The following is a 26,933-nucleotide window of genomic DNA, read 5'->3' on the forward strand; positions in this document are numbered from 1 at the left end:
GTACAACCACATAATGGAATATTATTCACCCATATAATGGAATAAGAAAGCTCTTTGTGTACTGATATGGAACAACCTCCAGGATATACTGTTGACTTAAAAAAAAAAAAAAGGTTGAAAAGCAGCAGGTATAGTATGCTACCATTTGTGCAACAAAAAGGAAAAGAAAATGTAGGTTGGCAGCTTAAGGCCCCCCAGAGGCACCTTGGAAGAAAGGTTTGGCAATCTACTTCCAAAATAAGTCAGCCATTGGAAATCCTACGCAGCACAGTTCTACTCTGACACACATAGGGTCCCCATGAGTTGGAGTTGACACTATGGCAACTGGTTGTTGGATATGTTGTTGTTATTGCTGAGAGCTGTTGAGTTGATTCAACTCATAATGACCTCATGTGACAGAGTAGAACCGCCCCATAGGATTTTCTTGGTTGTAATCTTTACAGAAGCAGATCGCCAGGTCTTTCTCCCGTGCAGCTGCTGGGTAGGTTCAAACCATCAATCCTTCAGTTAGCAGTTGAGCACTTAAACATTGTGTCAAGTAACAGGGGCTTCTTGTTACTGGAGATACATATGTGTATGTGTGTGTGTGTGTGTGTGTGTATATATATATATCTCCAACCCTACAGGACAGAGTAGAACTGCCCCATAGGGTTTCCAAGGAGCGGCTGGTAGATTCAAACTGCCAAACTTTTAGTTAGCAGCCGAGCTCTTAAGCCACTGCACCACCAGGGCTCCGTACATATATATGTGTGTGGTCACTATGAGTCGAAATTAACACCAACAGGTCTGGTTTTTTTTGCTTTGGATATATACAGTGGAAGATATCTACCTGGCCAACTGACTGGAAGAAATCCATATTTGTGCCCACTCCAAAGAAAGGTGATCCAAAAAAATGCAGAAAATATCATTAATATCACATGCAAATAAAATTTTGCTAAAGATCATTCAAAAATTGTTGCAGCAGTACAAAGAACTGTCAGAAATTCAAGCCAGATTCAGAACAGGACATGGAACAGGGGATATCATTGCTGATGTCAGATGGATCCTGGCTGAAACCAGAGAATACCAGAAAGATGTTTACCTGTGTTTTATTGACTATGCAAAGGCATTTGGATGTGTGGATCATAGCAAATTATGGATAACATTGTGAAGAGTGGGAATTCCAGAACACATAATTGTGCTCATGTGGAACCTGTACAAAGACTAAGAGGCAATCATTGAAACAGAACAAGGGAATACTATGTGGGTTAAAATCAGGAAAGCTGTGTGTTGTATCCTTTCACCATACTTGTTCAGCCTGTTTGCTAAGCAAATACTCCAAGAAACTGGATTATATGAAGAAGAATGAGGCATCAGGATTGGAGGAAGACTTGTTAACAACCAGTGATATGCAGATGACACAACCTTTCTTGCTGAAAGTGAAGAGGACTTCAAGTACTTACTGATGAAGATTAAAGACTAGAGCCTTTGGTATGGATTACACCTCAACATAAAGAAAACAAAAATCCTCACAACTGGACCAATAAGGAACATCATGATAAATAGAGAAAAGGTTGAAGTTGTCAAGGATTTCATTTTACTTGGATCCACAATCAACAGCCATGGAAGCAGCAGCCAAGAAATCAAACAACGTATTGCATCGGGCAAATGTGCTGCAAAAGACCTCTTTAAAGTGTTAAAAGGGAAAGATGTCACTTTGAGGACTAAGGTGCGCCTGACCCAAGCCATGGTATTTTCAATCGCCTCATATGCATGTGAAAGTTGGACAATGAATAAGGAAGACTGATGAAGAATTGATACATTTGAATTATGGTGTTGGCGAAGAATATCGAATATACCACAGGCTACCAGAAGAACAAACAAATCTGTCTGGAAGAAGTACAGGCAGAATGCTCCCCAGTATTGAAGTTGGCTAGACTTCATCTTACATACTTTGGACATGGTATCAGGTGGTACCAGCCCCTGGAGAAGGACATTATGCTTGGTAAAGTAGAGGGTCAGTGAAAAAGAGGAAGACATTAATGAGATGGATTGACACAGTGGCTGCAGCAATGGGCTCAAACATAGTAACAATTGTGAGGATGATGCAGGACTCCGCAGTATCTGGTTCTTTCTGTTTTACATAGGGTCACTATGAGTCAGACCGACTGGATGGCAGCTACCAACAACAACATATATACTGTATACTTTTTTATTGGAACAATATCTCTAGAAGGATGGTGTTCCAGGGAGGGAAAATGGATAGTTGGAGGCACGTGAGAGACATTTCAGTGTTATTCCCTTTTGTACTTTTTGGCGTTTCAATTATGTGAATATATTACCTAGTCGAATTTCTAAATAAAATTAAAATGCTTAAATAAATAATTCTCTTTCTGTGTCTGCCCATAAGATTCCTCTGACTTGCTCATTAAAATCCTTCTCACTCTTCAAAGCACAGTTCAGACCAGGCTCTTCCCAGAAGCCCTCTGTAACTGCATCTCCCCCACACTCAGAATTGCCTTGTTTAAGGCCCCTATTCGGCAGCCTTGGGCGTGAAGTTGCTGTGCGCTTCTTACTTCAACCACCAGACTGAAACTTCTTCCAGGAGGGGCTAGGCCTCATTCACCTCTGATCTTCAGCTCCTGCAGTCTGTACTTGAAAGATGGAGTGAATTACTGTATGTTTTACACTTGCTAAAGCACTTTGATGACCACCATTTCCTTTCAACGGCTAGGTGAGGCTAGGTAAACAGGTATTTTTATTCGATGGAGGAAGCACCTGAGATTCAGTAGGGTGAAAGTCAAGTGGCTTGTTCAAGGTCACAGATAGGTGGAAGTTTTGGGACAGAGATTTCTTTCTATAAGACTTCTAATCCGATCCAGTGTTAGGTTCATACACCACCCTGACTTGTCCACCCAGTAGCCACGTCTTGTTCTTATTTCCAGCCTTCTTGGGCAACAGTCCTAACTCATCTCCCTCCACTCTAGCCCAGTTCCCCTTATCCCCTACACAGGAGCCAGAGGGATCGCTCTGAAATATGAATCTTTATCACTTCTCACCTCCCTTCCTCCTGCTTAACGCTTTCATTGGCTTCCCTTTCCCACCATCTGCACTCCAGGGCAAAGTTCACGTTTTTTTTCCTTCAATTTTTTCAAGGCTTAGGGGCCCGTCCCAGGGAGCCCTGGTGGCACAGTGATTAAGTACTGGGCTGCTAAATGAAAAGTCAGTGGCTGAACCCACCAGCTGTTCTTTGGGAGAAAGATGTGGCAGTCTGTTTCCATAAAGATTCCAGTCTTGGAAACCCTATGGGACAGTTCTGCTCTGTTCTATTGTGTTGCTATGATTCAGAATTGACTCGACCCGCAACGGGTTTTGATTTTTTGTGTCCCCCTGGCGCGGGGGCGTGAGGTGGGGTCGGGGAGGAGAGCTTTTCGAGGACGCTGGTAGGAAAGGCGCCTTTGCGGCTCAGGAAATAGTTTGGTGGGTGCATTTCTGACACTTTAATCCCATTAGCCCTTCCCCCCTCTAGTGACCCTGCCCCAGGTTGCACTTCGCCGCCTCCTCAATAAGCGAGACGCGCCCCAATCCAAGTTCTACGGGCCGGAAAGGGCAGTTCGGCTAGCACGCTCGGTGGAAAGGGCGCTGAGGGTCACGTTAACACCTCGTGGTCATTTTGGAGATTTGCAATAGGAAGCAGGGGGTCATTGGGGAAGAGGAGGGTTAGCAATGGCAGTCCTAAACGAGCCTCCACCCAAGGTCAAGGCGCCCGCCCAACAAGGGGCGAACCAGAGGGACGTCTTTCCGAAGCCCCGCCCCTCGAGGGGGCCGAAGTCTCTCTTTTCCCCAGAGTCTGGGTACGTTCCCTTTAAGGCGTTCAAAAAAATCACCGCTTCTGTAGCAAGCCAACTAGGCGCCGCGTGTTTTGTCCCTCGCGGGCCTCCTTGGGCCGAGGCGGGCGCGCGGGGGCGGGGCAGGGGAGCGGCGGCGGGGTCAAAGGCGACAGCGCGCACCACGTGGGCCGGTGACTCCGTCCTTCCCGCAGCGGCCGCGGCGCGCAGGGCACTTGGGTTAGTGGCGCGGCGGGCGGCGCCGACAACCTAGCCGGAGGCCCGTTCCCGCCGCTATGGTCATCAAAACGGACGAGTTGCCGGCAGCCGCCCCGGCCGACAGCGCCCGGGAGCCCGGCTCGCAGGCCGGTGGCAAGGGGCGGCCCGGCGCGGCCGGTGAGTGGGGCCGGGGCCGGCAGGCAGCCGGGAGATTGCGGGGTGGAGAGGGGCTCGGGGCTCTGTGGGGACCGCCCGCTTCCCTCTGCGCAGCGACTGGATGCATCTCGCCGGGCCCTCCACCGGGCCGCCCCCACTCTGAAGGTCACCTTCACTGCCGCCCCCAGCACCGGCCCGGGCTTCGCACGTGGGGTCCCGGGGAGGGTGGCCGTGGCGGGCACACGCACGCCAGATCGCGGGGACACGTGCGCGCACACGCGATTTTGGGGTCGAACAGCCGCCGCAGACGGATGAACTGCGTCCGCACACCTTCTGCGCCCGAGCATGGGGAGTCCTTCCGGCTGGGGTCACTCTGACACTTGCGGGCCATCCTCCATCAGGCACCCGTCGGCGTCAGGATCCCAGTCATTGCTTGTGCGCAGGGCTGCAGCCCTGCGAATGAGGCAAAGCTTGACTCTTCCCGGGCTTGTTTTGTGGAAAGAGCGCTAGTTGGCATGTGTCTTGTGAGGGGGCTGCTTAGGTTCATTCCCTAGAGGCATGGCTTTAAGCTCAGGTTTTCAGTTGTTGGTGTGGTCGGCTTACTTGGGGGTCTGCCTGTGTGTGTGTCGGAGGGGAGGCCAAGGCGAGTAAACTCCTTGGCAAGGTGAGGTGTTTGTGCCAGAACTTGATCATTAACCGCCTTATTGCGAAAAGTGGGTCAGCCCAGAGTTGCTGGTTTTAAGGCAAAGGTCATCAATGTGGAGTCGAGTTCCCAGCTCTCCCCACTGGAGTCGTGTGGTGGTGGCTGTGGGAGTGGCTGCAGCTTGTCTCGGGTGGGTGGGGCCTGTTCCTCTCCATTTTCTCCCGGACCACTTCGGCTCTTCTGTTCCCTCCTTCTTGTCTCAGACTCCGGCCCTGGTCTCTAGTCTCTGAGTTATCATCTCCAATTTGGGTATCATCACGTCCCAATCTTCCTCAGATCCCCAAATCCCCTGTGTAAGTAGTAGGAGTGCAGAACTACTATCTCCAGTTCTCCCCCCAGCTCTCCTCTGCAGGGGCTTGTCTTAGCTCATCATCCCCTCCCCAGCTACACTGACCAAGGCTGGGGCTGACTTGGGAGTGTGGATGGGAATAGAGTTAGGTAGGGTCTCCCACCCTGGGTAGGCTTGCTGTCTAGGCCACAGCGGGGTTACCTTGGGTGAGGGACAAATACTGTGGTAGCCTTGATTGCCTGGACAAAGCTAAGATTTGGGCAGAACGAGAAATGTTGACCACTCCTACCTGCCAGGCTTTGCCTGGCTGTGGTTATGAGTCAGTGGGGCCAGCTAGATAAAAGGAGTAGGGGCTGTCTGATTTCGCTTCTAGTAAAGAGCCCTGAAGAGATGAAGTGACTTGCCCAAGGTCACACAGCAACCTAGTTGTGGAGGGGAGCGTTTGGGTTGCCAGCGCATGGCCAGTGTGTGAAGGCTGCCCTAACCTGTCCCAGAGCTGGGACAGGCATGTTGACTTGGATCCTATGCAGAGATTGTGGGGGCTGAAGAGGGGAGAGGATCTGTTGGAGCATCTCGTGAGGGCTTGAGAGAAGCCCCTTCTCAGCTGTGTGCTGAGGGGCTCCATCTGGGTCAGGGGAGGGCACAGCTATTTGTTTGGGGGAAACTGGGAGCATACTAATGGATGTGGCTCCTTATGTCTCTGGGAGGACTTGAATTACTGCCAGCCTGGGTCTGTTCACAGAAAGAGGGGACTTCGTGGAGACTCCTATGGAGACTGACCTGGACAGCAGAGCCCAGACCCCTGAGCTCAGGACCCAGCTCTGGAACGCTCCCCAGTCCCCTTGAGGAGGTGATCAAGGCCTTTGCAGGGACAAGGGGGGCAAGGGTTGGTTACCTTCTTGGGAAGAAAGCAGCTTTTTGGGGTTAAGAGAACCGGCAGGTTTTTCAAGTTCACAGTGGTGTGTCAAGTTCCTTCTGCCTGGGGGAGGACTCCCTGGAGCTGAGGCCAGGAGCGAGAGGGGGTTGACTGGCTGGGGAGGAGCTTGGGGGCTTAGGGGAGCTCCCCAGCAGATCCCAGAGCTCTCTCTCCCGTAGGGTCTGAGCAGAGCAGCTTGAGGAACACTACCTCCAGACCCTGCAAACCCGCCTCTGGCCCAGGTGGGACTGGAAGGAGGCAAACAGAGGTGTCCACCCCTTTAGAGTCTCCTATAGGCTGCCTGCTTGCCTACACCCCCTTTCTTTGAAGTCCTGGGTTTGTGGGATAGGGCGGTGTGACTTTTGGGGCCTTACTTCCTGTTGGAGCCTCACCTGCTGAGGCCTAGGCTGGGGTGGGGCTTTTCTCCCTCCTGCCTGCTTCCTGTGGGGTCCCCGTGCCCCCAGGCCAGGGCAGGGAGTATGCCTTATCTCTTCATTCTGACCTGACCAGTTAAGACTTTGAAGTATAACCCTTCCCATGCTGCAGAGGGCTGCCTTCCTTCTCCTTTCCCTAAAGCTCAGGTCCTCAGGATTCCCCCTGGCATGTGAGAGGAGGGGGTGCCAGCCCAGGGGTGTAGAGGCTTGGGGGGCATCCTGTGGTCTGAGGTAGAGCGGGCCCTCCTGGGGCTTTACAGAACTTCAGGAGGAAGGGGCTGCTGCTTGCCTGGTGGGGGAGCTGTGGCTTGGCCCCCGGGGCTGGGGAGATTGGACTGTGCCCAGTGAGGGTGGCACTCCAAGGCATGGGTTTGGACATCTGACCAACTGGGTGTTTTCTTGACCACGTAGCTGCCTGTTGCTCTGTGTACTTGGGCACCTTACTTACTAGCCTCCCAGAGCCTTGGTTTCCTTGAGGTGGGATGGTTGAGACCTGCGTGGGCTGGGCCTAGAGCGAGTATTGGCTCTCTGGTAACCAGAATGGAGGTGACTGACTGTCAGCGCTGCTGGTGGTGGGGGAGCATTGCAGGCAACCCTGTTCCACCCCCTTCTCCACGGGTTGGGTACTTGGGAAGTGGGTTTGGGAGAGGGTCTCTCTGTCCTGGGCCCGTGTGAGGCTGAGAGCCGCTTGCAGGGCTATGGAGAGGCCATCAGTGCCCAGGTGTCAGTCCTGCCTTGGTCCCTGGGACTGGGTGAGGGGAGAGTGCCTGGAGTGCACGCCTGGCTCCCCGCCCCCACCCTGGTTAGTATGGATGCCGGAGCTGTCCTGACTGGGCCCTGGCAACGAGTCAGAGCCCAGGGGAGGCCCTGGGAAGGCGCCCTGGCGAGGCTGGGCATGCTCCTCTCCATAGCCAAACGGCCTTCGGCCTCTTGCTGCCAGCCCTGTTTTCCCCAGGGGAGAGACTTGGTTTTCTCCTGGCAGCGCAAGGGCTGCTGGGAAGGGAAGAAGGAGCCTGCCAGCTTCTTGGTGGAGCTGGAGGCCTGGGGCACGGGTGCAGTTGTCCTATGGGAGACTGGGGCCCACCTCCTCCCCCAACCAAAACCAGTGACTCAGGGAGGGGATAAGTGCCAGGTCACCTGCAGGGGGCACCGTGAGCCAGAGGCCGGAGCCAGCTACTCGACTCAGGAGGCAGACAGGCACTTGGTGCTTGCGACTGGTGAACAGGGGGTGGCCACCTCATGGCTTGGGCCCGGGTCTGCACCAGCTGTTGGCGGCAGCTGGCTGAAGCGGTCCTGCCCACCTCTGCTGGGATTGGGCTCGAGGAGAGGACCCCTTTGCTGCACCCTGCCCCTGCCAGCGAATCCGCTGGGCCCTCAGTCCTGAGGGGCCCAGGTTCCCCAAATGCTGGGTTCTTCTGCCCCTCCAACGGCTTCGGCAGCAGTGACTCCCTTCCTGAGGGGCATGGGGAGGTGGGCCTGAGCACTGGTCACAGCTCCCCCTGGGGTCCTGGAGCCACTGGGGCCTTCTGGCCCACAGCCGTCCTTCTGGCCGACCTTGAGCAAGATGCGAGGCAGGGGGAGTGTGCCCTTCCTGGGTCCGCCCCAGCAGGCCTGGCCCCATTGAAACCTGAAGCCAGCCTGCGCGCCAGTCCTGGGCCGACCAGCTGCATGGAGGCAAAGGTAGTGGCAGAGGCTGGAACAAGGAACACAGGCAGTGTCGGGCCTGAGCCGGAGAGCTGGCTTCCTCCCCACCATGGCAGACCCGAGGCCCCCGAGCCAAGGAGAGGGCAGCTGTCGGCTGAACCAGGTGGGCTGTGGGACAGCAAGTATTGGCTGGCCCCTTGCTAGGAGGTCATTTGGCCTTCATCCAGTGGTGGGGAAGCCTTCAGGGCTCCGTGGAGGAGGGAGGAAGGCAGTGCAGTTTCTCCTGGGGGAGTGGAGGCCCCTGGGGAACCAGCCACATTCCTGCGAAATCAGATAAAGGCCTGGATACCTGTGGGGTGGGAACCTTGGGTACTTCAGAGGTACCTTCTGGGCAGGCTCCCTGGGCTGGGGAAGGGAGAATGGGAGCTGTGGGCACCCCGGTTGTGCCCCCATTCCCACGTCCTGCTTGGCCCAGACTCCCAAGGGAGCACAGGTTACCTGTCTGGGCCCAGGTCTCTGACTTCCCCATGAGCCTAATCCTGACTGGCTCACTTCTGGGCTCTCAGAGGCTGAAACTGTCCCCCGCCAGATCAGGTAGGGCACTTCCAGCATCTTTTCATCCGGGGGGCTTGGCCAGCCACAAAACCTGTCTTAGGGACCCCGTTGGGGAAGTTCCCTTTTATACCTACCATATGTCTTGTTTGAAAGTTGACCAGCAACCAGCCTTCTCTCTTTCCCCGTCTCTGTCTGCTTTGTCACTGGAACCAGACAAGTCCTCATTTTCTACTGGCTTGTTTTTTTTTTTTGTGGTTGCCCTGCCTGGAACTGTTGAGTCGTGGGAAGGGAGGGTCCCTGTCCATCCTTGTGGTTCTTGGGAGTTGAACAGTTGAAGGCCCACAGTGGCCAGGGTTTAGAGCAGTGAGTGGTGGTATGGACTCTGGTTTGGGAATCTGGGGTCCAGTCTGGTTCTGTGACCTTGGCAAAACTCTGCACCTTTCCTGGCCTCGGGCACACTTATTTGACATAAGGGAAGGGATGATAATGAGCTCCTGTTTATCACTAAGCTGAAACACAGGGAATGGCTTCTCTTTTACCCAGTCTCACTTGGTGAGCCCTTCTGGGCTGGGCTTCTCTTCTTCCCTGGGGCCCCTGCTCCACATTCTGGTGGGTCTGGGCAGGAACTTCACTGGTCTGGAGAATCCTCCACACCACTCCCACTCCTGACTATTGGGTAGGGGTGGGGAGTTGGGGTGGGAGGCATCTGGATAGGATGGGCAGGGATCCAGAGCAGAGCTGGAGGCTTTGCTGAGCTGACCTGTCAGGAAGGGAACCCAGACCCTTCTTGGCTCTCCAAGACAAGCCAAGGGGGCTAGTTTGGCTGACGGGCAGACCCTGAGTAGAACTACCCCTGCTTGCCAAGTGGGCTGCTCAGGCAGGACTGTGTTTTGCTCGAGGGCTCTATGAGGAAGCCCTCTTCTCCCTGAGCACAGAGGGGGGCTCTCTTTTGTTCTTCTTGGTGCCTGGTTAGAAATGGAAGGCCTCATCACCTGCTCCCACCTGTTCACAAATATCTGACTTAGCTACAGGTTTGCAGTAATAAATTTATTAATTCAGTGCCCTTTTGTTGAGCCTTTGCAAGACAGAGGGAGGGAGATAGAGCTGCTGGTGTGAACCACCACCCAAATGCAGTGGGACAGGTGCCCCTGGTAGGCTGGTGCTCTGTTTTCTGGAAATGATGTGTGGGGAGGGGACAGTCATTCTGCAATCAGGGGTCTTCTGGGCAGGCTTTAAAGAAGAGGGTTTGTTTCAACTAGACTTTGAAGGATGAGTAGGAGTTTGCCAAGTGGAATGGTGTATCAGGCAGCAGGGGCAGTGTCAACCAAAACAGAGGTGGGAGGGAAGGTGGTGGCATGTTTTGAGGCATCTGAGTAGTTTGGCATAGCTAGACCTCGGCAAGGCGAGCTGCAGGAGCCCAGGCTGGCTTTTGGTTGGTGCCTGAGAGCGCTGGCCTGGGAAGCTTGTATCTAGTGACGAGCAGGGTAGTATCAGAAGAGCTCCATATGAGGTGTGGTGAGATAGGAGGGGTGGCCTGGAGGCTGGTGCTTTGGAAGAGGGAGAGGTGGCCTGCTCTAGCACCATGGCTGCAGAGGCCAGTCCCTAGAATCCGTTTGCAGATTTGGTTTGGGTGACTAGATGGGGGTTTGGGGGTGTTCACAGAGCAGGGGCCAGTTTGTGGAGGAAGATGAACCCCATCCAGACAAGAGAAATCTTTGGTGATGCCTTAAGGGATGACCACATATTATGCCTGGGAGGCAGTTGGAGAACTTTATCTGAAGTTTGAGTGAGGTCTGGATTGGCAGTGTGAGCTGTGAGGTATGAGGGTGTTTGATGCCAGAGGAGAGGCTGAGGAGATGGTAAGGACTGGTTGGGGCCCAGGGACACACTCAGCTCCTTGAGCTGGAAAAGGGAGGAACCAGTGTTAGTCTCTGTCTCAGTTATCTAGTGCTGCTATAACAGAAACACCATAAATGGGTGGTTTTAACAGACAAATTTACTTTCTCACAATTTAGGAGGCTAGAAGTCCACATTCAGGGTACCAACTCTAGGGGAAGTCTTTCTCTCTCTCTTGGGTCTGGAGAAAGGTCCTTGTCTCTTTGAGCTTCTGTCCCTGGGCAGTCTTCATGTGCCTTGGCATATCTCTTCCCCCATCTGTGCTCTGCTCTTATATCTCAAATGAGACTGACTCAAAATACATTTTATGCTAATCCCGTTTCATTAACACGACTAAAACAACCCAAATGGGATTATAACCACAGACATAGAGATTAGGATTTACAGCATAATTTGGGGGAACATAGTTCAATCCATAACATCCCACCCTTTGGCCCCCCCAAGTTCACGTCCTTGCCACATGCAAAACATTCACCCCATCACGTCATTGCAGAAGTCATAAATTAGCCCCACTTCCAAAATCTCATTTTCTGAAGCATCTGAATCAAATAGGGGTGAGGCTTTAAGCAGATCCCATCCTGGGGCAAAATTCCTCCTCCGTCTGTGAACCGGTGAAGTCTAGAATATAAGTTATCTGCTTCTAAAGTACAATAGTAGAGCGGGCACAAGGTAGACATTTCCATTACAAACGAGAGAAATTGGAGGGACAGAAGGAATAACAGACACCAAAGAAGTCCAAAACCCAGCAAAATAAATTACGTTAGCTCTCAAGGCTCAAAAATAATCCTGTTTTTTGGGACCGTGTGGGCAGTGGTCCCATCTCCAGACTCTGAGTGCTAGCTACGCCCTCTGGATTCTGGATAGAGGCCCCTCTGCCTTGGGCTTCAGCTTGCCTTCTAAACCCACCGGGACAGCAGCTCTGCTCCCTCTGCTTTGGGAAGCCCCATTCTCCTAGTCCATCTGAGTGGCGACCCCACCCCTTCGGTTCCAGCAGACCCTGTTCTGCTGCCTCTTGGGCATGGCAGCCCCACCCTCTCAGCTTTGGGTGGAGGCCCCATTCCCTTGGCACACCTTAGTGGCATCCCCAAACTCTGGCAGGCCTGCGCTCTGGAACTGAGTTGGTGAAGATCCAACTCTTTGAAACCTAGGAGGCTGTGGCCTCACCCTTGGATATCCATCCAGGAGACCTTGGCCCCACCCTTCGAAACCAAGAAGGCCCTGCTTCCCATGCTCCTTCCAGGGTTCTACTGATCTCCGAGTTGCTCCAGGGATGGTCCTTGTCTTTCTTGGAGAACAACAGGTGTATCTCCTTTGGCCCATTTCCTGTCTGTAGAATTCCAAGAGGCATACAGCATTCTTCCCTTTCTGTCTTTCCCTGTCCCCTTCAGTCTAAGCTGATGGACTTTCTGCTGTGGTAGTTGGTTAGATCCATGCTTAATCTCCTTAACAAAAGATTTTGTAGCCACATGTTTGGTGAATATTCTAGGACATGTGTCCATAGCTTGTAGAACAGTACTTTCCAAATCTTTAAGCTCTATTTTCATTTTGCACAGCTCATTTTTAAGTCTGTTTCTTCCTTCTCACATTTTATTATAAGTGGTGAGGAAAAACCACAGAGCTTCTTTAAGGTCTTGCTTAGAAATCTCAGCCAAATACTTAAATTCATCACTTATAAATTCTACCTTCCACCAAACATTTGAACATAATTCAGACAAGTTCTTTGCCACTGTACGAAAGGTATCTCCCTTCCTCCATTACCAATCACATGTTCATTGTTGTCTTTTAAAGCCTCACCAAAAGCACATATAACATCCATATTTCTAGCCGCATTCTATTGCTGGCACCATATGTATTCTCTAAGACAACAGAGACTTTCTCTGTAGCTCTCCTCACGTCCTTCTGAGCCCTCACCAGACTTGCCTTTGACGTCCATAATTCTACCAACAGTCTTTTCAAGGCAATCTAGGCTTTTACTATTAAGTACTTTAAAACTCTTCCAGCCTCCTCCACCCATTACCCAATTCCAAACTACTTTCACACTGTAGGTATTTGTTAGAGCAGCACCCCATTTTTCAGTACCAAATTCTGTTTTAGTTACCTAGTGTTGGCTGTGGCAGAAGTACCATACAGAAATGGATGGCTTTAACAAACAAATCATTTTCTCACAGTTTAGGAGGCTAGAAGTCCAAATTCAGAGTGCCATCTCTAGGGGAAGGCCTTCTCTCTCTGTTGGCTCTGGAGGAAGGTCTTTGTCTCTAAGTGTTTCCTGGGTGGTCTTCATGTGCCTTGGCATCTCTCTTCCCCTGTCTCTGCTTCTTTCACTTGTGTGTTTAATCTTTCATAGCTCAAAAAGAGATTGACTCAAAACACACCCTGTACAAATCCTGTCTTATTAACATAACAAAATAACCCATTCCCAAATGGGATTACAACCACAGGCAGAGAGGTTAGGAATTACAACATAATTTTGGGGGGACATAATCCAGTCTGTAACAGTGTTGATCAGGGAAGAGGAGGAAGTGACTAGTGGCATGGAATCCTGCCGAGAGGCCAGAGAAGACCCTGGGCCCTAAGGATGGCGTCAGTGACCTGGGGAGAGTGGTTTGGGCGGTGTGCTCAGAGGTAGAAGCCAGGCTAGGAGTGAATGGGGAGGGAGGACACGGAGGTGGAGAGAAGGGTCTGTTTTGAGGAGCTTGGCTGTGGAAGGGAGGAGGCCGGGGCTGAGGGTGTGCGCTGAGGGTGAAGTGGGATTATGTGTCTGAGCTGGAGCCAGGTCTCAGGAAGATGTTCAGACATCATCGTAGAGGGGCACGTGCCCACCCAGGTGAGGTGGGCGGCCTTACCTGACCAGCTAGGCTTGTCTGACTTAGCTCCTTTCTTGTCACCCCAGAGCCACCATCAGTCATGCTGTTGAATGGGGACTGCTCAGAGAGCCTGAAGAAGGAGGAGGGGGCGGCTGAGCCACCTCGGGAAAATGGGCTGGATGAAGCTGAGCCAGGAGATGAGGCCACTGGGCAGGAAGTCATTGTCATTCAAGACACAGGCTTTTCTGTGAAGATCCTGGCCCCTGGGATTGAGCCCTTCTCCCTGCAGGTGAGGTGGGCGTAGGATGCTGAGACCAGGGCCTGAGCCCATGGGGGAGGATGAGGCTGGAAAGCCAAGCCTCGCTCCTGCTCATCCTGGTTCCATGCTGTCAGCAGCAGACAGGTGTCCCTGTGCCTGGCCCAAGGTCACTCAGCTAGTGTGGTGGACCTGGGAATTAAGTCCAGGTTCAGGTCACCCCCTTATTGCTGGAGGACAACTACCAGCTGGGACTACCAGCCTTGCTTGGGCAGAGGTGTGGCAGTGGCTGAGGAGTGTTGGGTCCCAGGCTTCCCTGGGTTCCTAGCCTTCTGTGCTCTCAGGTGTATTCACTTCTGCAAGAGGGATGAGTGCTACTAGGTGGTTTGCAGAGGCAAAGCTGACCCAGAGTCTTGTAGGCTGCTAACTCACTTGGGAACTAGGCAAGGCCATTTTCTGTCCTCTGGACCCAAACTTGGGCCCCAGAGATCCCCTCCTAGAAGGGAAAAGTCATTTGCCCTGGGGACCTTGGCATTGAGCAAGTGAGGAGACAAGATGGCCATTTCCTCCGCTCCTGTCCTGCCTCCTGCTGTGGACTCAGGCCTTGCCCATGGTCTGCAGGCAGTGTCCCACACATACAACATGCCTGCACAGACATACCGTGCAGATGGGCATGCTATGTGTGGGAGGGCCTGGTACTTAAAAGCCCAAAAGTGGGAAAATGAGTATTTGGGGCCTTTTTCTCTAGGGACCCAGGTCCCTTGGGCTAGGGAGAGGGGCTGTGTCCTTGCTCCCCACCATGTGGCCTCTCACTGGGGTGGTTGGGGCTGTGTCCCTGGCAGGTGTCCCCCCAGGAGATGGTGCAGGAGATTCACCAGGTGCTCATGGACCGTGAAGATACATGCCACCGCACCTGCTTCTCGCTGCACCTGGATGGCAACATGCTGGACCACTTCTCAGAGCTGCGCAGCGTCGAGGGGCTGCAGGAGGGCTCCGTGCTGCGCGTGGTGGAAGGTGGGTCGGGCAGTTGGAGGGCACATGGCGGCAGGCCACCGGAGCCCCTGCATGCCAGGCGGCCACTCCCCTCACCCTGCGGTATCTGTGTGCCTGCATGCGGGTGAGGTGGGGCAGAGCACCACTCTGCTTATCACGTGGCCGGCGGCTGGCATCTGGTCACCCTCCCCGCTTCAGGCCACAGGTCCCAGAACAGAGTGCAGTTCTACAAAAACCTAGACAGGCCTGAGCAAGATCCAATTCTGTAAAGAGAAAAGTTACATCTCAAAAGGAAACTAAAAAGCCTCCCCGTCTGTAGTTGGGTGACATGCTGGTTTGGTTGTAAAACAAGGACTTAGGTCCTCAGAGGTCCCAAGGCATGTCAGCTTATTAATAGTAAATATGAAAGACACCTTTAACCCAACTGTGCCCAAACTTGCTTGATCATGGAACCTCTCTCCTCTCCCAAAGAGCCTCTAGAAAATTCCATGAAGCAGATATTGGGCCACAGTGTTAAGAGTTTGGGGTTCTGGGATGTCTTAAGAGAACAGGGATAGGGCTTCAGGGGGCCCGGCAGCTCTGCACATTCCACCCGCCACAGCATTAGTGGATAAAAACCAGTGGCTTTTTGTGGGCTCCCTAAGGGCTGTGCCCTTTGGCAGAAGATTCTTTGCAAACAGAAGTCCCTGCCCACCAGCAGGCAGGTGGGTGCGTTTTGAAACCAGAACCCAAGCCTGTGTGTTCATAATGGAATTTGAGAATGGAAGCCTAAAGTTGGAAATTAAAACCACCCATGACGGCGCCACTGTGAACTGTTATTCTCTCTGCTAGGTGGGTGGTTCCAGGGGGCAGGGTCCTGGCAGCCTCGCCCCTGATTAAGACCTGCCCCTCCCCATCCCGGCAGAGCCATACACGGTGCGCGAGGCCCGCATCCATGTGCGCCATGTCCGAGACCTGCTCAAGAGCCTGGACCCGTCCGATGCGTTCAATGGTGTTGACTGCAACTCTTTGTCCTTCCTGAGCGTCTTCACCGACGGCGACCTGGGAGGTGCGGGGGGCATCGCCCTGTGGGTGGTGCTGAGGAGCAGGGAGCAAAGAGGGCTGCTGGGGAAGGGGCTGGGATCAGGTGAGAGCCCGTTGGCCCCTACACGGGCCCTGTGCTGACCACCAGCCTCCGGTCCCTTAGACAGCGGGAAGCGGAAGAAGGGCTTGGAGATGGACCCCATTGACTGCACGCCACCTGAGTACATCCTTCCAGGAAGCCGGGAGCGGCCATTGTGTCCCCTGCAGCCCCAGAACCATGACTGGAAGGTGGGGCTTCTGGGGGAGTGTCAGGGAGAGGGACCCTGGCGGGCAGAGCCCCCACACCAGGGGGTCTGGCCCACTCACGCTTGGCCACCCCTGTAGCCCCTGCAGTGCCTGAAGGTGCTTACCATGAGCGGCTGGAACCCACCGCCCGGGAACCGAAAGATGCACGGGGACCTCATGTACCTATTTGTGATCACGGCCGAGGACCGGCAAGTCAGCATCACTGCCTCCACGCGGGGCTTCTACCTGAACCAGTGAGTTCCTGCATGTCCACCACTGGCGGACACTGGGGGGCGAGCCCCGCTACCCGCTCACCTGCTTAGTGACTCCCCCCTCCTGTCCACAGGTCCACGGCATATCACTTCAACCCCAAGCCTGCGAGCCCCCGTTTCCTCAGCCATTCCCTGGTGGAGCTCCTCAACCAGATCAGCCCGACCTTCAAAAAAAACTTCGCTGTGCTGCAGAAGAAAAGGTGGTGCCTTTGCCCCACCTCCGCCTTGTCTCATGTCACTTGGGGGAGCGGGCCCAAGAGTCCTTCTGTAGGGAGCTGTCAGCCAGGGCGGGTGTCCATTTGCTTCTGTGACTCCTTGGGGTGAGGTCTCGGTAGGGGAGACGCCAGACCAGGGAGGGGCCTCAGAGAAAAAAGGCTGCTTGTGTCTGGGCTCCGAGCTTGGCGGGCTGCCCCATATCCCCTCTGCCTGCCACAGGGTCCAGCGCCACCCGTTCGAGAGGATCGCCACCCCATTCCAGGTGTACAGCTGGACGGCCCCTCAGGCGGAGCATGCCATGGACTGTGTGCGTGCAGAGGACGCCTACACCTCGCGGCTGGGCTACGAGGAGCACATTCCTGGCCAGGTGCCTGTGCCCCCTCAGTAGAAGCCCACTAGGGCTCTGTGTGCCTCTTTGGGGCTCCATCTGCTGGTGTGTCTGTACTCTTGGGAGTATGTGGGGCTGTCTGTCCGTGGGGAGATGGAAGAAGGCACTGTCTTAGGGCAGAGACAGCTGACCTCTTCCTCTTGTTCTCTCGGCAGACCCGGGACTGGAATGAGGAGCTGCAGACAACGAGGGAGCTGCCGCGCAAGAATCTGCCCGAGCGGCTGCTGCGAGAAAGAGCCATTTTCAAGGTGCTCTAGACCCTAGCCTGACCACCCACCCCTGGCCTGCCTGAACCACCGCTGGCTTTCTTGTGACAGGAAGACAGGGAGCTGAGACCCTTTCAGCCCTATCTGCTCCCTAAGGCTGGTCAGGGTCCCTGCAGGTGGCCTGCTCCGTATTCTGGCTCTGAGACTTGGAGTCCGTGGGAAAGGGTCCTGCCTCCAATCTGAGTGAGCGGCAAGGCCTGCCCCAGCCTCTCTCCCTCGCCTGAACACACATTGCCCACCACAACCCTTCTGAGCCGGTGCTACGTTTGCACAGCAGTTCCACCGTGTTTGGATTTAATAATTACTGAGGCTTTTACTAAGAGAAACAAATAAGGAAAAAATGGTTGCATTTATAAAAGATAAATTTAAAGTCTCCCGTAGTCTTATTGCCTGGAGATAACGATAAACCTAAGTGCTGTCATTTCTTGGGCCCAACTTGGCCAGGGGCTGTGCAAAGTGCTTTGGAGGCTTATCTCGGGTAATCCTTCGGCCTGCCTGTAGAGGTTAATCCTTGTATCATCACCATTTTATAGGTGAGAAAAGGGCCTGAGAGGGTCCATGTCCAGGTTTGTCCAATGTATTTGGTGGATCCCAAATCTGACTTCAGAGCGCACGCCCCTTGTTAGTTCCTCAGCTGTGCTGTCTCCCTGAATAAAGGGATTTTTTGCCCTTTTCCAAATCTGAGGAAGCTGAGATGAGGGTCCCCAGTGGCCCCTACCGCCCAGGTGAACATGGGCAGGCAGAGAAGCTGAGGGCCCAGCGCCAGGGCCTGACAGTCCCCCCGCCCCCGCAGGTGCACAGTGACTTCGCGGCAGCAGCGACGCGGGGCGCCGTGGCAGTTGTCGACGGCAACGTGATGGCCATCAACCCCAGCGAGGAGACCAGGATGCAGATGTTCATATGGAACAACATTTTCTTCAGCCTGGGCTTCGACGTCCGGGACCACTACAAGGACTTCGGCGGGGATGTGGCGGCCTACGTGGCCCCCGCCAACGACCTGAACGGCGTGCGCACCTACAACGCGGTGGATGTCGAGGGGCTGTACACACTGGGCACGGTGGTGGTGGATTACCGTGGCTACCGCGTCACGGCCCAGTCCATCATCCCCGGCATCCTGGAGCGGGACCAGGAGCAGAGCGTCATCTACGGCTCCATCGACTTTGGCAAGACGGTGGTGTCACACCCACGGTACCTGGAGCTGCTGGAGCGCACCAGCCGGCCCCTCAAGATCCTGCGGCACCGGGTGCTCAACGACCGTGAGGAGGAGGTGGAGCTCTGCTCCTCCGTCGAGTGCAAGGGCATCATCGGTAACGATGGGCGCCACTACATCCTGGACCTGCTGCGCACCTTCCCGCCCGACCTCAACTTCCTGCCTGTGGCCGGCGAGGTGCTGCCTGAGGAGTGCGTGCGCGCTGGCTTCCCCCGTGCCCACCGCCACAAGCTCTGCTGCCTACGCCAGGAGCTGGTTGACGCCTTCGTGGAACACAGGTGGGGCCCTCCAAGAGCCTTCAGGAGCCTGGGTGCTGCTGGGGCCTGACCCTTGAAGGCAGACGCTTTGGCAAGTGAAGAAGAGCTCACCCCAGCCACGGCCTTCACCCGTTGCCATCAAGTTACCTAGTCCCGAAACCTCAGCACTTTGTGCTCGCACTTCACGGGACAGTCCCGTGTGATCAATAATTACCTCTCTCAGAATGCCGGTGGCATTCCTGTCACAGTTGAGACCCCGGACCTAGGTGGTTAGCTACTCTCTCTTTCCTCCCACCCTACCCTGTTGTCCTCTGCCTGTCTCGGGAGAACCTGGTCTTCCGCCCTGACCTCCAGGCCGAGTTGGTGGGCTGGCATGTTTGCTAGTATGTTGAGTGTCCTGTGCCCATGGGGTATCCATCCCACATTCCCGAGCCCCAGCTAGGGACCTGGGGCTGCAGCTGGCACGAGATTGCCAGGCCAGCTGAGCTTTAGCACGTGCCTTCCCCTGCTCTGCGCTAGGTACCTCCTCTTCATGAAGCTGGCGGCCCTGCAGCTGATGCAGCAGAAAGCCAGCAAGATGGAGACCCCCACCTCCCTGGAAAATGGTAGCCTCCCGTCATTGGAGCCCAAGCCTGAAGTCTCCCCAGGACCTGAGGTGGGCAGTGAGGAGGAAAGTGGCAGTGCTAGTGGCCTGGCCAAGGTGAAGGAGCTGGCGGAGACCATTGCCTCGGACGACGGTGCAGGTGGGACTGCAGGGACGTGAGGGGAGAGGGAGCTTCAGTGCTGTACTGGCTCCTTTGCCCCCCGGTGGGGCTGCCCTCTGCGGTCTGGCATGGGGCAGCCTCACTGAGGGCAAGGTGGGCTGCCTCTCCACAGCAGATCCTCGGAGCAGGGAGGTCATCCGCAATGCCTGCAAGGCCGTGGGCTCCATCAGCAGCACAGCCTTCGACATTCGATTCAACCCCGACATCTTCTCGCCAGGCAAGCAGTGTTGCCTGGTGGGCGTGGGAGCACTGCGGGACAGGGCATGGCGGGCAGTCGTGGGTCTCTCAGTCCTGTGGGCCCTTCCACCTGTCTGGGCACTGCCTTGCAGCTCCAAATGGGCCTCTGTCTTTCTACTCCCCTCCTCCCTTCCTGCCTGGTTCAAGCCTCTCTTCCTCCTTCCCCCAGGGGTCCGCTTCCCCGAGTCCTGCCAGGAGGAAGTTCGGGACCAGAAGCAGCTGTTGAAGGATGCAGCTGCCTTCCTGCTCTCCTGCCAGATCCCGGGCTTGGTGAGGGGCATGGTGGGGGCTGCAGGGAGAGCTCTGGGACAGGGACCAAGAGCTGAAAGCTTTGCAGGGGCTTTAGCACCTCCTGGCCTCTCGGCAGGCAGCATGGCCCCATTGCTGGATGGGGGAGCTGGCCAGAGAGATGATGGGAGGCACCAGGCTGGGGCCCACTTTGCCGTGCTCCGTGTGGGCTGATGGCCCCGGGGCTCTGGTGCTCTGAGCCCCTGTGTGGTAGGAGGGCCTGGAGCAGAGTCCTGACAGAGGTGGGGCAGGATGGGACCTGGAGAAAGATAGGGTGGGTTTCCGTCCTCATGACCACAAGTGTTTGTTCTTGAGCCCTGCAGGTGGAGGGTGCTCACCCTGCTAGGCAGATGCCCCACGTTGCCCTCACTGCTTTCCCCATGTGCTCTGAGGGGATCCTGTGCCGCCTGTCTGTTGGGCTGTCTTAGCTCATCCCCTATAGGTGCTCCCTCACCCAGCTTCCCAGGAGGGAGGGCCTGGAAGTCCCAGGGCTCATGGCCCATCCTGAATTCAGGGGATGTGGAAGGCTGGGACAGGTCCTCACCTCCTTGCTGCCGACTGTCTCCTTCCCCTTTCCTGGCTGGGAGCTTGGGTCTTAGTCTCCCTCCTTCCTCAGAGCCCAGGATAGTGTGGCCTCCAGGAAAAGCCGGGGCAGGGAGGAGGGCAGAGGGCCCTGGGCTGGTGGGGCCTGACCTGCTGCAGCCCACAGGTGAAGGACTGCACAGACCACGCGGTGCTGCCCATGGACGGGGCCACGCTGGCGGAGGTGATGCGCCAGCGGGGCATCAACATGCGCTACCTGGGCAAGGTGCTGGACCTGGTGCTCCGGAGCCCTGCCCGCGACCAGCTGGACCACATCTATGTGAGTGGTGCTTTAGCGTGGGCCGTGAGACAGAAGGGGTCAGGAGGGAGGCCTGGGGCCTGACCAAGACTCCCTGTTTTGAATCCTTGCAGAAAATTGGCATTGGAGAACTTATCACCCGCTCTGCCAAGCACATCTTCAAGACATACTTACAGGTAATGCTCTCTGCTCCCTCCCCAAGCTGCCATCCCAGCCCGGGCCTCCCTGGGTGGTGTGGGCCACTGGGGAAGAAGCCCGTGTTGGGCCGAGGCCCTTGTGACTTCGGGCCAAACCTCCCTTGCAGGGGGTCGAGCTCTCAGGCCTCTCGGCTGCCATCAGCCACTTCCTGAACTGCTTCCTGAGCTCCTACCCCAACCCTGTGGCCCACCTGCCTGCCGACGAGCTGGTCTCCAAGAAGAGGAACAAGAGGAGGAAAAACCGGCCCCCAGGGGCTGCGGATCACACAGCCTGGGCTGTCATGACCCCCCAGGAGCTCTGGAAGAACATCTGCCAGGAGGCCAAGAACTACTTTGACTTCAACCTTGAGTGGTGCGGGAGCAGGCTCAGTGGGGGCACGGCGGCGGGAGAGGGAGAGAACGTTGGGACTGGCCAGTGCGGGGGGTGTGGACCCTGACATCCCCTCACACCCCTGGCCCATGGTCACTGAGGAGTGGAATGGGGAGAAATGAACAGGGTTAGCTCTCAGGAGTGCAGTTTGAGGAGTAAGGACAGGTGGTTGGTTCTAAGCGCTGGTTAGAGGGTGAGAGTGGCTGAGGTGGGGCTCCTGGGGCTGGGTGGTCAGGTGGAGTTGCCGCTGTTGGGAAAAGGCAGAGGTGGGTGCCAACCTACTCCTCGCCCACCCAGTGAGACCGTGGACCAGGCTGTGGAGACCTATGGTCTGCAGAAGATCACGCTGCTGCGGGAGATCTCCCTGAAAACTGGGGTCCAGGTGGGCACCGTGTCCTGCTGCCATCCTGTTCCCTAGCCTCTAGCAGGCTCCCCACCTTCTGGCAAGACCCACGGGGCCTTTATGGGTGGCGGGTCTGCTGTGGGGCCGTCCCTTGGCACACGCTGATGGGGAGGCCACTGGAGCCGGGCCTGAGGCTGCCCGTCAGGGTGCCGGGTTGTGTCCTCAGATCCTGCTGAAGGAATACAGCTTCGACAGCCGCCACAAGCCAGCGTTCACTGAGGAGGACGTGCTCAACATCTTCCCTGTGGTCAAGCACGTCAGCCCCAAGGCCTCGGACGCCTTCCACTTCTTCCAGAGCGGGCAGGCCAAAGTACAGCAGGGTGCGTGGTGGGGTGGGCCCGGGTGGGGGCAGGGCCTCCTCCTGTCCCCCCACAATGACCTGCCACACTGTGGCACCCCACAGGCTTCCTGAAGGAGGGCTGCGAGCTCATCAACGAGGCCCTGAACCTGTTCAACAACGTGTATGGGGCCATGCACGTGGAGATCTGCGCCTGCCTGCGCCTGCTTGCCCGGCTCCATTACATCATGGGCGACTACGCCGAGGTGGGCCTGGAGCACCTGGGCTGTGGCAGCTTAGGCCTCGGGGCCTGGCCTGGTGTAGGGGGAGAGCGAGGGACTTGGGCTGTGGTGTCACCCCCAGGCAGCCGCAGGAAACGGGAGTTCAGGCCTGGGGCCCTGCCTGAGGAGGGGATTAGAATTCTTAACTTGGGATTCCCCACAGACCAGGGAGACCCTGGGAGTTGTCCTGTCTGGAGAGCTTCCCACCTCCCTGGGCCTGTCTGTGAAGTGGGAGTGGTGACAGGACTTCCCTCAGGGATGCCGGGCAGCTAGACTCTGAGGCTCCACAGTGGAACGTTGAGCACGATACCCAGTACCTGGTCAGCGCCACGTGGAAGCTGCTGAAGTGTCCCTGTTACTGTTTCTATACTTGAGGTTTTCTTTCAGCCACCTCTGGCTCTGGGGCTTCTAGGGGCTGTCTCGGGGCCAGGGGGGCTTTAGGCTTCCCCACCCCACTTCAGCCAAAGGAACTGTTTGTGTGTGTATGGGTACGTTTGTATTTTAATTAACACTTACTTTTTCGAACACCTTTAGATTAGTATGTGTGTTTTTTACACAGATTCCCTAGGATAAAAAGGTTTAAGGTCACGAACAGTCTCAGAGAAGGGCATAGAGCATAGGGCCGCAGACTCCATGTTGACCCTTGGCCATTGCCTGTGTGCAGAGTAAAGACAGGAAGTGTGGCCACAGGTGGCAAAGCAGAGGGGCTGGGGCTGTTGCTGGGGGAATGCAGACCTGCCCTGGGATTGACCCCACTTATCTCACCAGGCCCTGAGCAACCAACAGAAGGCTGTCCTCATGAGCGAGCGCGTAATGGGCATTGAGCACCCCAACACCATCCAGGAATACGTGCGTAGCCCTCGGGGACAGGGTCTGCATGGGTGGGGCCTGTAGGCTGGCCTGGCCTGGCCTGACCTCGGCCTGCCCTGCAGATGCACCTGGCCCTGTATTGCTTCGCCAGCAGCCAGCTGTCCACAGCCCTGAGCCTGCTGTACCGTGCCCGCTACCTCATGCTGCTTGTGTTTGGGGAAGACCACCCTGAGATGGCATTGCTGGACGTGAGTGCTGGGGCAGGGGGCCACGGGGACTGGCCTTGGAATCTCAGGGCACCAGGAGCTGACCAGAGCCCTCCCGCCTGCCCCGCAGAACAACATCGGGCTGGTGCTGCATGGAGTGATGGAGTACGACCTGTCGTTGCGCTTCCTGGAGAACGCGCTGGCTGTCAGCACCAAGTACCATGGGCCCAAGTCCCTCAAGGTGGCCCTCAGGTGAGGCTGTGCTGGCGAATGGGAGCACTCTACCCAAACACCCCCGCCCCGGACTCCCCAGAAGCCCCTGGGTTAGGGTGGGAAGGGGCTCAGTGCTGTCTTTCATCTGGTTCCTCAGGGACCTTCTCTCAACTTCCACCTCCTCTCTGAGTCTAGACTTGTTTGTGTTAGAGATTCAGGGAGGGACCTAGAGTAGACTCTGTCATCTCTCCCTTCAAAATCCCACCCCACTGCCCAGCCCACTCATGTTCCTCCATCACCCGGGCCCATGTCCCCCTGCAGCCACCACCTTGTTGCCCGAGTCTATGAGAGCAAAGCTGAGTTCCGGTCAGCCCTGCAGCACGAGAAGGAAGGCTACACCATCTACAAGACCCAGGTGGGTGTCAAGTAAGCAAATGCATAGGAACCGAGGATTCTCAGTGGTAACCAGGGGTGGGAGGAGTGGGGAAAGGGGGTTTTTGCTTAGGGGGTGTTGAGCTTATGTGAATGGTGGTAGAATGATTTGGAAAAGAACAGGGAGGATGGTTGCACAACTTGAAGAATGTAGTCAATGTCACTGAATTGTACATGAAGGGGTTGTTGAGATGGCATACATTTTGTTACATGTATTTTCACCACAGTGAAATTAAAAACAAAGACTCGGGTGAGGCAGGGCTTGAGGGCAGAGCCAGGCCTATAGGCTCACAGCAGCCCTGCCCCTTTCCTGCCTGCGCCCCTTGTCCCCTTGTAGCTGGGCGAGGACCATGAGAAAACCAAGGAGAGCTCTGAGTACCTCAAGTGCCTGACCCAGCAGGCTGTGGCCCTGCAGCGCACCATGAACGAGATCTACCGCAACGGCTCCAGCGCCAACATCCCACCCCTCAAGGTATGTCACCCAGTCTCTGAGGGGGGCTTCCACACCCCAGCCTCCCAGCTCTCATTGGCTCACCTTCCCCGTCGCCCTCAGTTCACAGCCCCCAGCATGGCCAGTGTCTTGGAACAGCTCAACGTCATCAACGGCATCCTCTTCATTCCTCTCAGGTGAGGCCCCTCCCCCACCAGCACCCTACCCTTCAGAAACCTTCAGTTTTTCTGTTTTCTTTAAACATGGGGTACATTGACATGGCTTAAAATTGAAAAGCATGAGCAGTGATAAGAGGGCCGTTCTGAATCCTTCCAGAGATACTCTGTGCGTAACTGAGCAAGTACATATTTGTAACCTTTCCTCCTTTTGTGCGCACAGTGTCGCATACGATGCATGTGGCTTTTTGGCTTTTTTTTTTCTTCACTTACGGATATGCCTTGGTGATCCTTCTGTCTCAGTACATGAGGACTGGCTTCTTATCTTTTTCTGGTTGCCTGATATCCTTAGGTAGGGATGTGCCTGATGTAATGGACCCTGAGTGGCGCCAGCGTTGCCGCCACGAACCAGCGGGTTCTGCGCCCCCTCCCGCCAGTGTGGGAAGTGGTGCGGCAGCAGGGGTGAGGGTGTTCACAGCGCACCTAGTGTGCATCCACCGCCGCGCCGCCATTCCGCTAGCGTAACCTGCAGGAGCGGGCCTGGCCTACCTGGAGGGTGGGTGCCAGTCGCACGGGGTTCTTCCTTTTTTACCCCTTTGGGGCTTTTCTGCTGTGGGGGAAGCACTTGCTCCCCACCTGTCCGTCACTGAATAAAGCCCAGAGCCTGATCTTGTCCCAAGACAAGTGTAACAAGAAAGCTAGTAGGTGGCTCTGACACCCTGCCCCCTTACCCCATTCTTCTACTCAGCCAAAAAGACCTGGAGAACCTGAAGGCCGAGGTGGCGCGGCGGCACCAACTCCAGGAGGCCAGCAGAAACAGGGATAAGGCCGAGGAGCCCATGGCCACTGAGCCTGAGCCTGTGGGGCCCCCAGAGGAGGCCAGCTCTCAGCCCCGGGTGGCCAAGGATCCTTCTCCAAGCTTGCAGGGGTAGAAGGGGAGAGACAGACGGACAGTCAGTCAGCTGCCCCATTGCCCAGACTCCAGGAGAAGGGGGCATGCCCTGCAGACTGGGAGAGGAAAGAGCCCCCTCTTCCTTCACATTTCCAACCCCACCCTACCCCCAGCATCCTCCTGGGACCCCGGCCCGGCCCGCCTGCCCCCAACGATGTTTTTGCACTGGTTCAAAGAATTACGAAGGCGAGGCCCATTGCAGACACGTGATGGAGTGTGTGAGCGTCAGCTCCCCGCACAGGCAGGTGCCCGCCGGTCCCCTGCCTTCCAGCAGACGTGTGCGAGGGTGGCCCTGCCCGCAAGTGCCCCGACGCGTCCTCCCTCGCCTGTACATAGCCCCGAGTCAGCCCTGAGTGGGTGAATGCAGATGCGATTTCTCAGGTCATTTGTATGTTTGACATTATGGCTGCTGCTTTTGCTGCCACTACCCCCCAGGCCCAACCTGGCTTGAAGTCCAGGTTTTAAGCCAGAAAAATGGAGGGCTTTCCTGTGTCTTGAGGGTGGGGAGACAGAGCTCTGTGGCAGAGACAGAGGGTTGGGTGCACTTTAGCTTTTTGGCAAGATCGGAGCTGCAGCGGTTTTGTTAACCATGATAGGGGCCGACCTGGCTGTGGCTTAGGGACTGGGGGGCAGCAGTAGGGTGCCCTGATGTTTCTGTGCCCAGCCCGACCTCTCAGCTATGGGCCCCAGCAGGCTCTGACCTGCCTTCCCCCTCCTTGCCTCCCAGATGGGGATAACCTTGGGGGCTACGGTCTGAATGTATCCTCCCCATTTTAACCTGAGCTGCCTAACGCACAGTGGGGGTGGGGCTGGGTGAAGGGGGGCAGGACTGAATCATGGATCCTGGAGGAAGTTGCCAGGTAGAGTGGCTGTCACCTGTTCGTGGAGCCTAGCTCCCTACCTGGTTCTCCCACACCGCACCTTCTGCAGAGGAGTGGGGGTAGCAGGGGAGGGCTAGGTGAGGGTGAGGGTGGTCCCGTACCCGCTGCTTCGCTCCTCGCCTGCCTGTGCTGCTACTCTGCCTGCTGTCAGAGCCCTGACCTTGGTCAGGGAGGAGGTTGTGACACTTGTGAGCTTGAGGGAGCGGTTCTGGGCTGGGGGCTCTGCCTGGGGGCTTTGCCAAGAGCTGCTTATGGGTATGGTCTGTCCAGGCACCTTGTTTCAAAGGGAGTGGGCATGAGCTAGCAAGCAAAGCGACCCCACAGCTGATCAAGAACTTTTTCTTGTTTTTAAACCATCACGTCTTCATTTCACATTGGAATAAAGTGAGTTTTTGAAACCTGCTGTGCCAGCCTCTCCTGTGTGAAGTTGTGTTACCAATGAGAGTTTAAGGCAGATGAATGTGTATACATTAGGTCACATTCAAGGTTATCTTGTAATGTTTAAGGAGGGAAGGGGGTGGAGTCTCAGGCTCGGTTTGTCCATCTGTCATAGTCATTAGACCCAAGGCAGTGTCACACACAAATGT

General features: G+C 55.7%; 1 protein-coding gene across 4 annotated transcripts; it reads left to right on the forward strand.

Moving 5' to 3' along the window:
- Positions 1 to 3,981: 3,981 nt before the first annotated feature.
- CLUH (clustered mitochondria homolog) lies at positions 3,982 to 26,762 on the forward strand. Of its 4 annotated transcripts, none has more exons than XM_049861050.1 (26): positions 3,982 to 4,202; positions 13,509 to 13,711; positions 14,521 to 14,692; positions 15,576 to 15,719; positions 15,858 to 15,982; positions 16,079 to 16,233; positions 16,326 to 16,451; positions 16,687 to 16,834; positions 17,011 to 17,103; positions 17,915 to 18,609; positions 19,108 to 19,331; positions 19,465 to 19,569; positions 19,759 to 19,859; positions 20,587 to 20,739; positions 20,832 to 20,894; positions 21,023 to 21,267; positions 21,583 to 21,667; positions 21,855 to 22,008; positions 22,092 to 22,231; positions 23,015 to 23,095; positions 23,179 to 23,304; positions 23,393 to 23,514; positions 23,797 to 23,890; positions 24,245 to 24,379; positions 24,461 to 24,534; positions 25,262 to 26,762. In XM_049861050.1, the coding sequence occupies exons 1-26, from the start codon at positions 4,103 to 4,105 to the stop codon at positions 25,443 to 25,445; spliced, it is 4,047 nt and encodes a 1,348-aa protein (XP_049717007.1). In that variant the 5' UTR covers positions 3,982 to 4,102; the 3' UTR covers positions 25,446 to 26,762. The 4 variants fall into 4 exon arrangements, with proteins under 4 accessions (XP_049717007.1, XP_049717008.1, XP_049717006.1 ...); XM_049861051.1 differs by having other exon boundaries at positions 19,468 to 19,569; XM_049861049.1 differs by lacking the exon at positions 3,982 to 4,202 and adding an exon at positions 6,234 to 8,330 and having other exon boundaries at positions 19,468 to 19,569.
- Positions 26,763 to 26,933: the final 171 nt, after the last annotated feature.

Source organism: Elephas maximus, chromosome 19, assembly GCF_024166365.1.
Source record: "Elephas maximus indicus isolate mEleMax1 chromosome 19, mEleMax1 primary haplotype, whole genome shotgun sequence".
NCBI lineage: Eukaryota > Metazoa > Chordata > Mammalia > Proboscidea > Elephantidae > Elephas > Elephas maximus.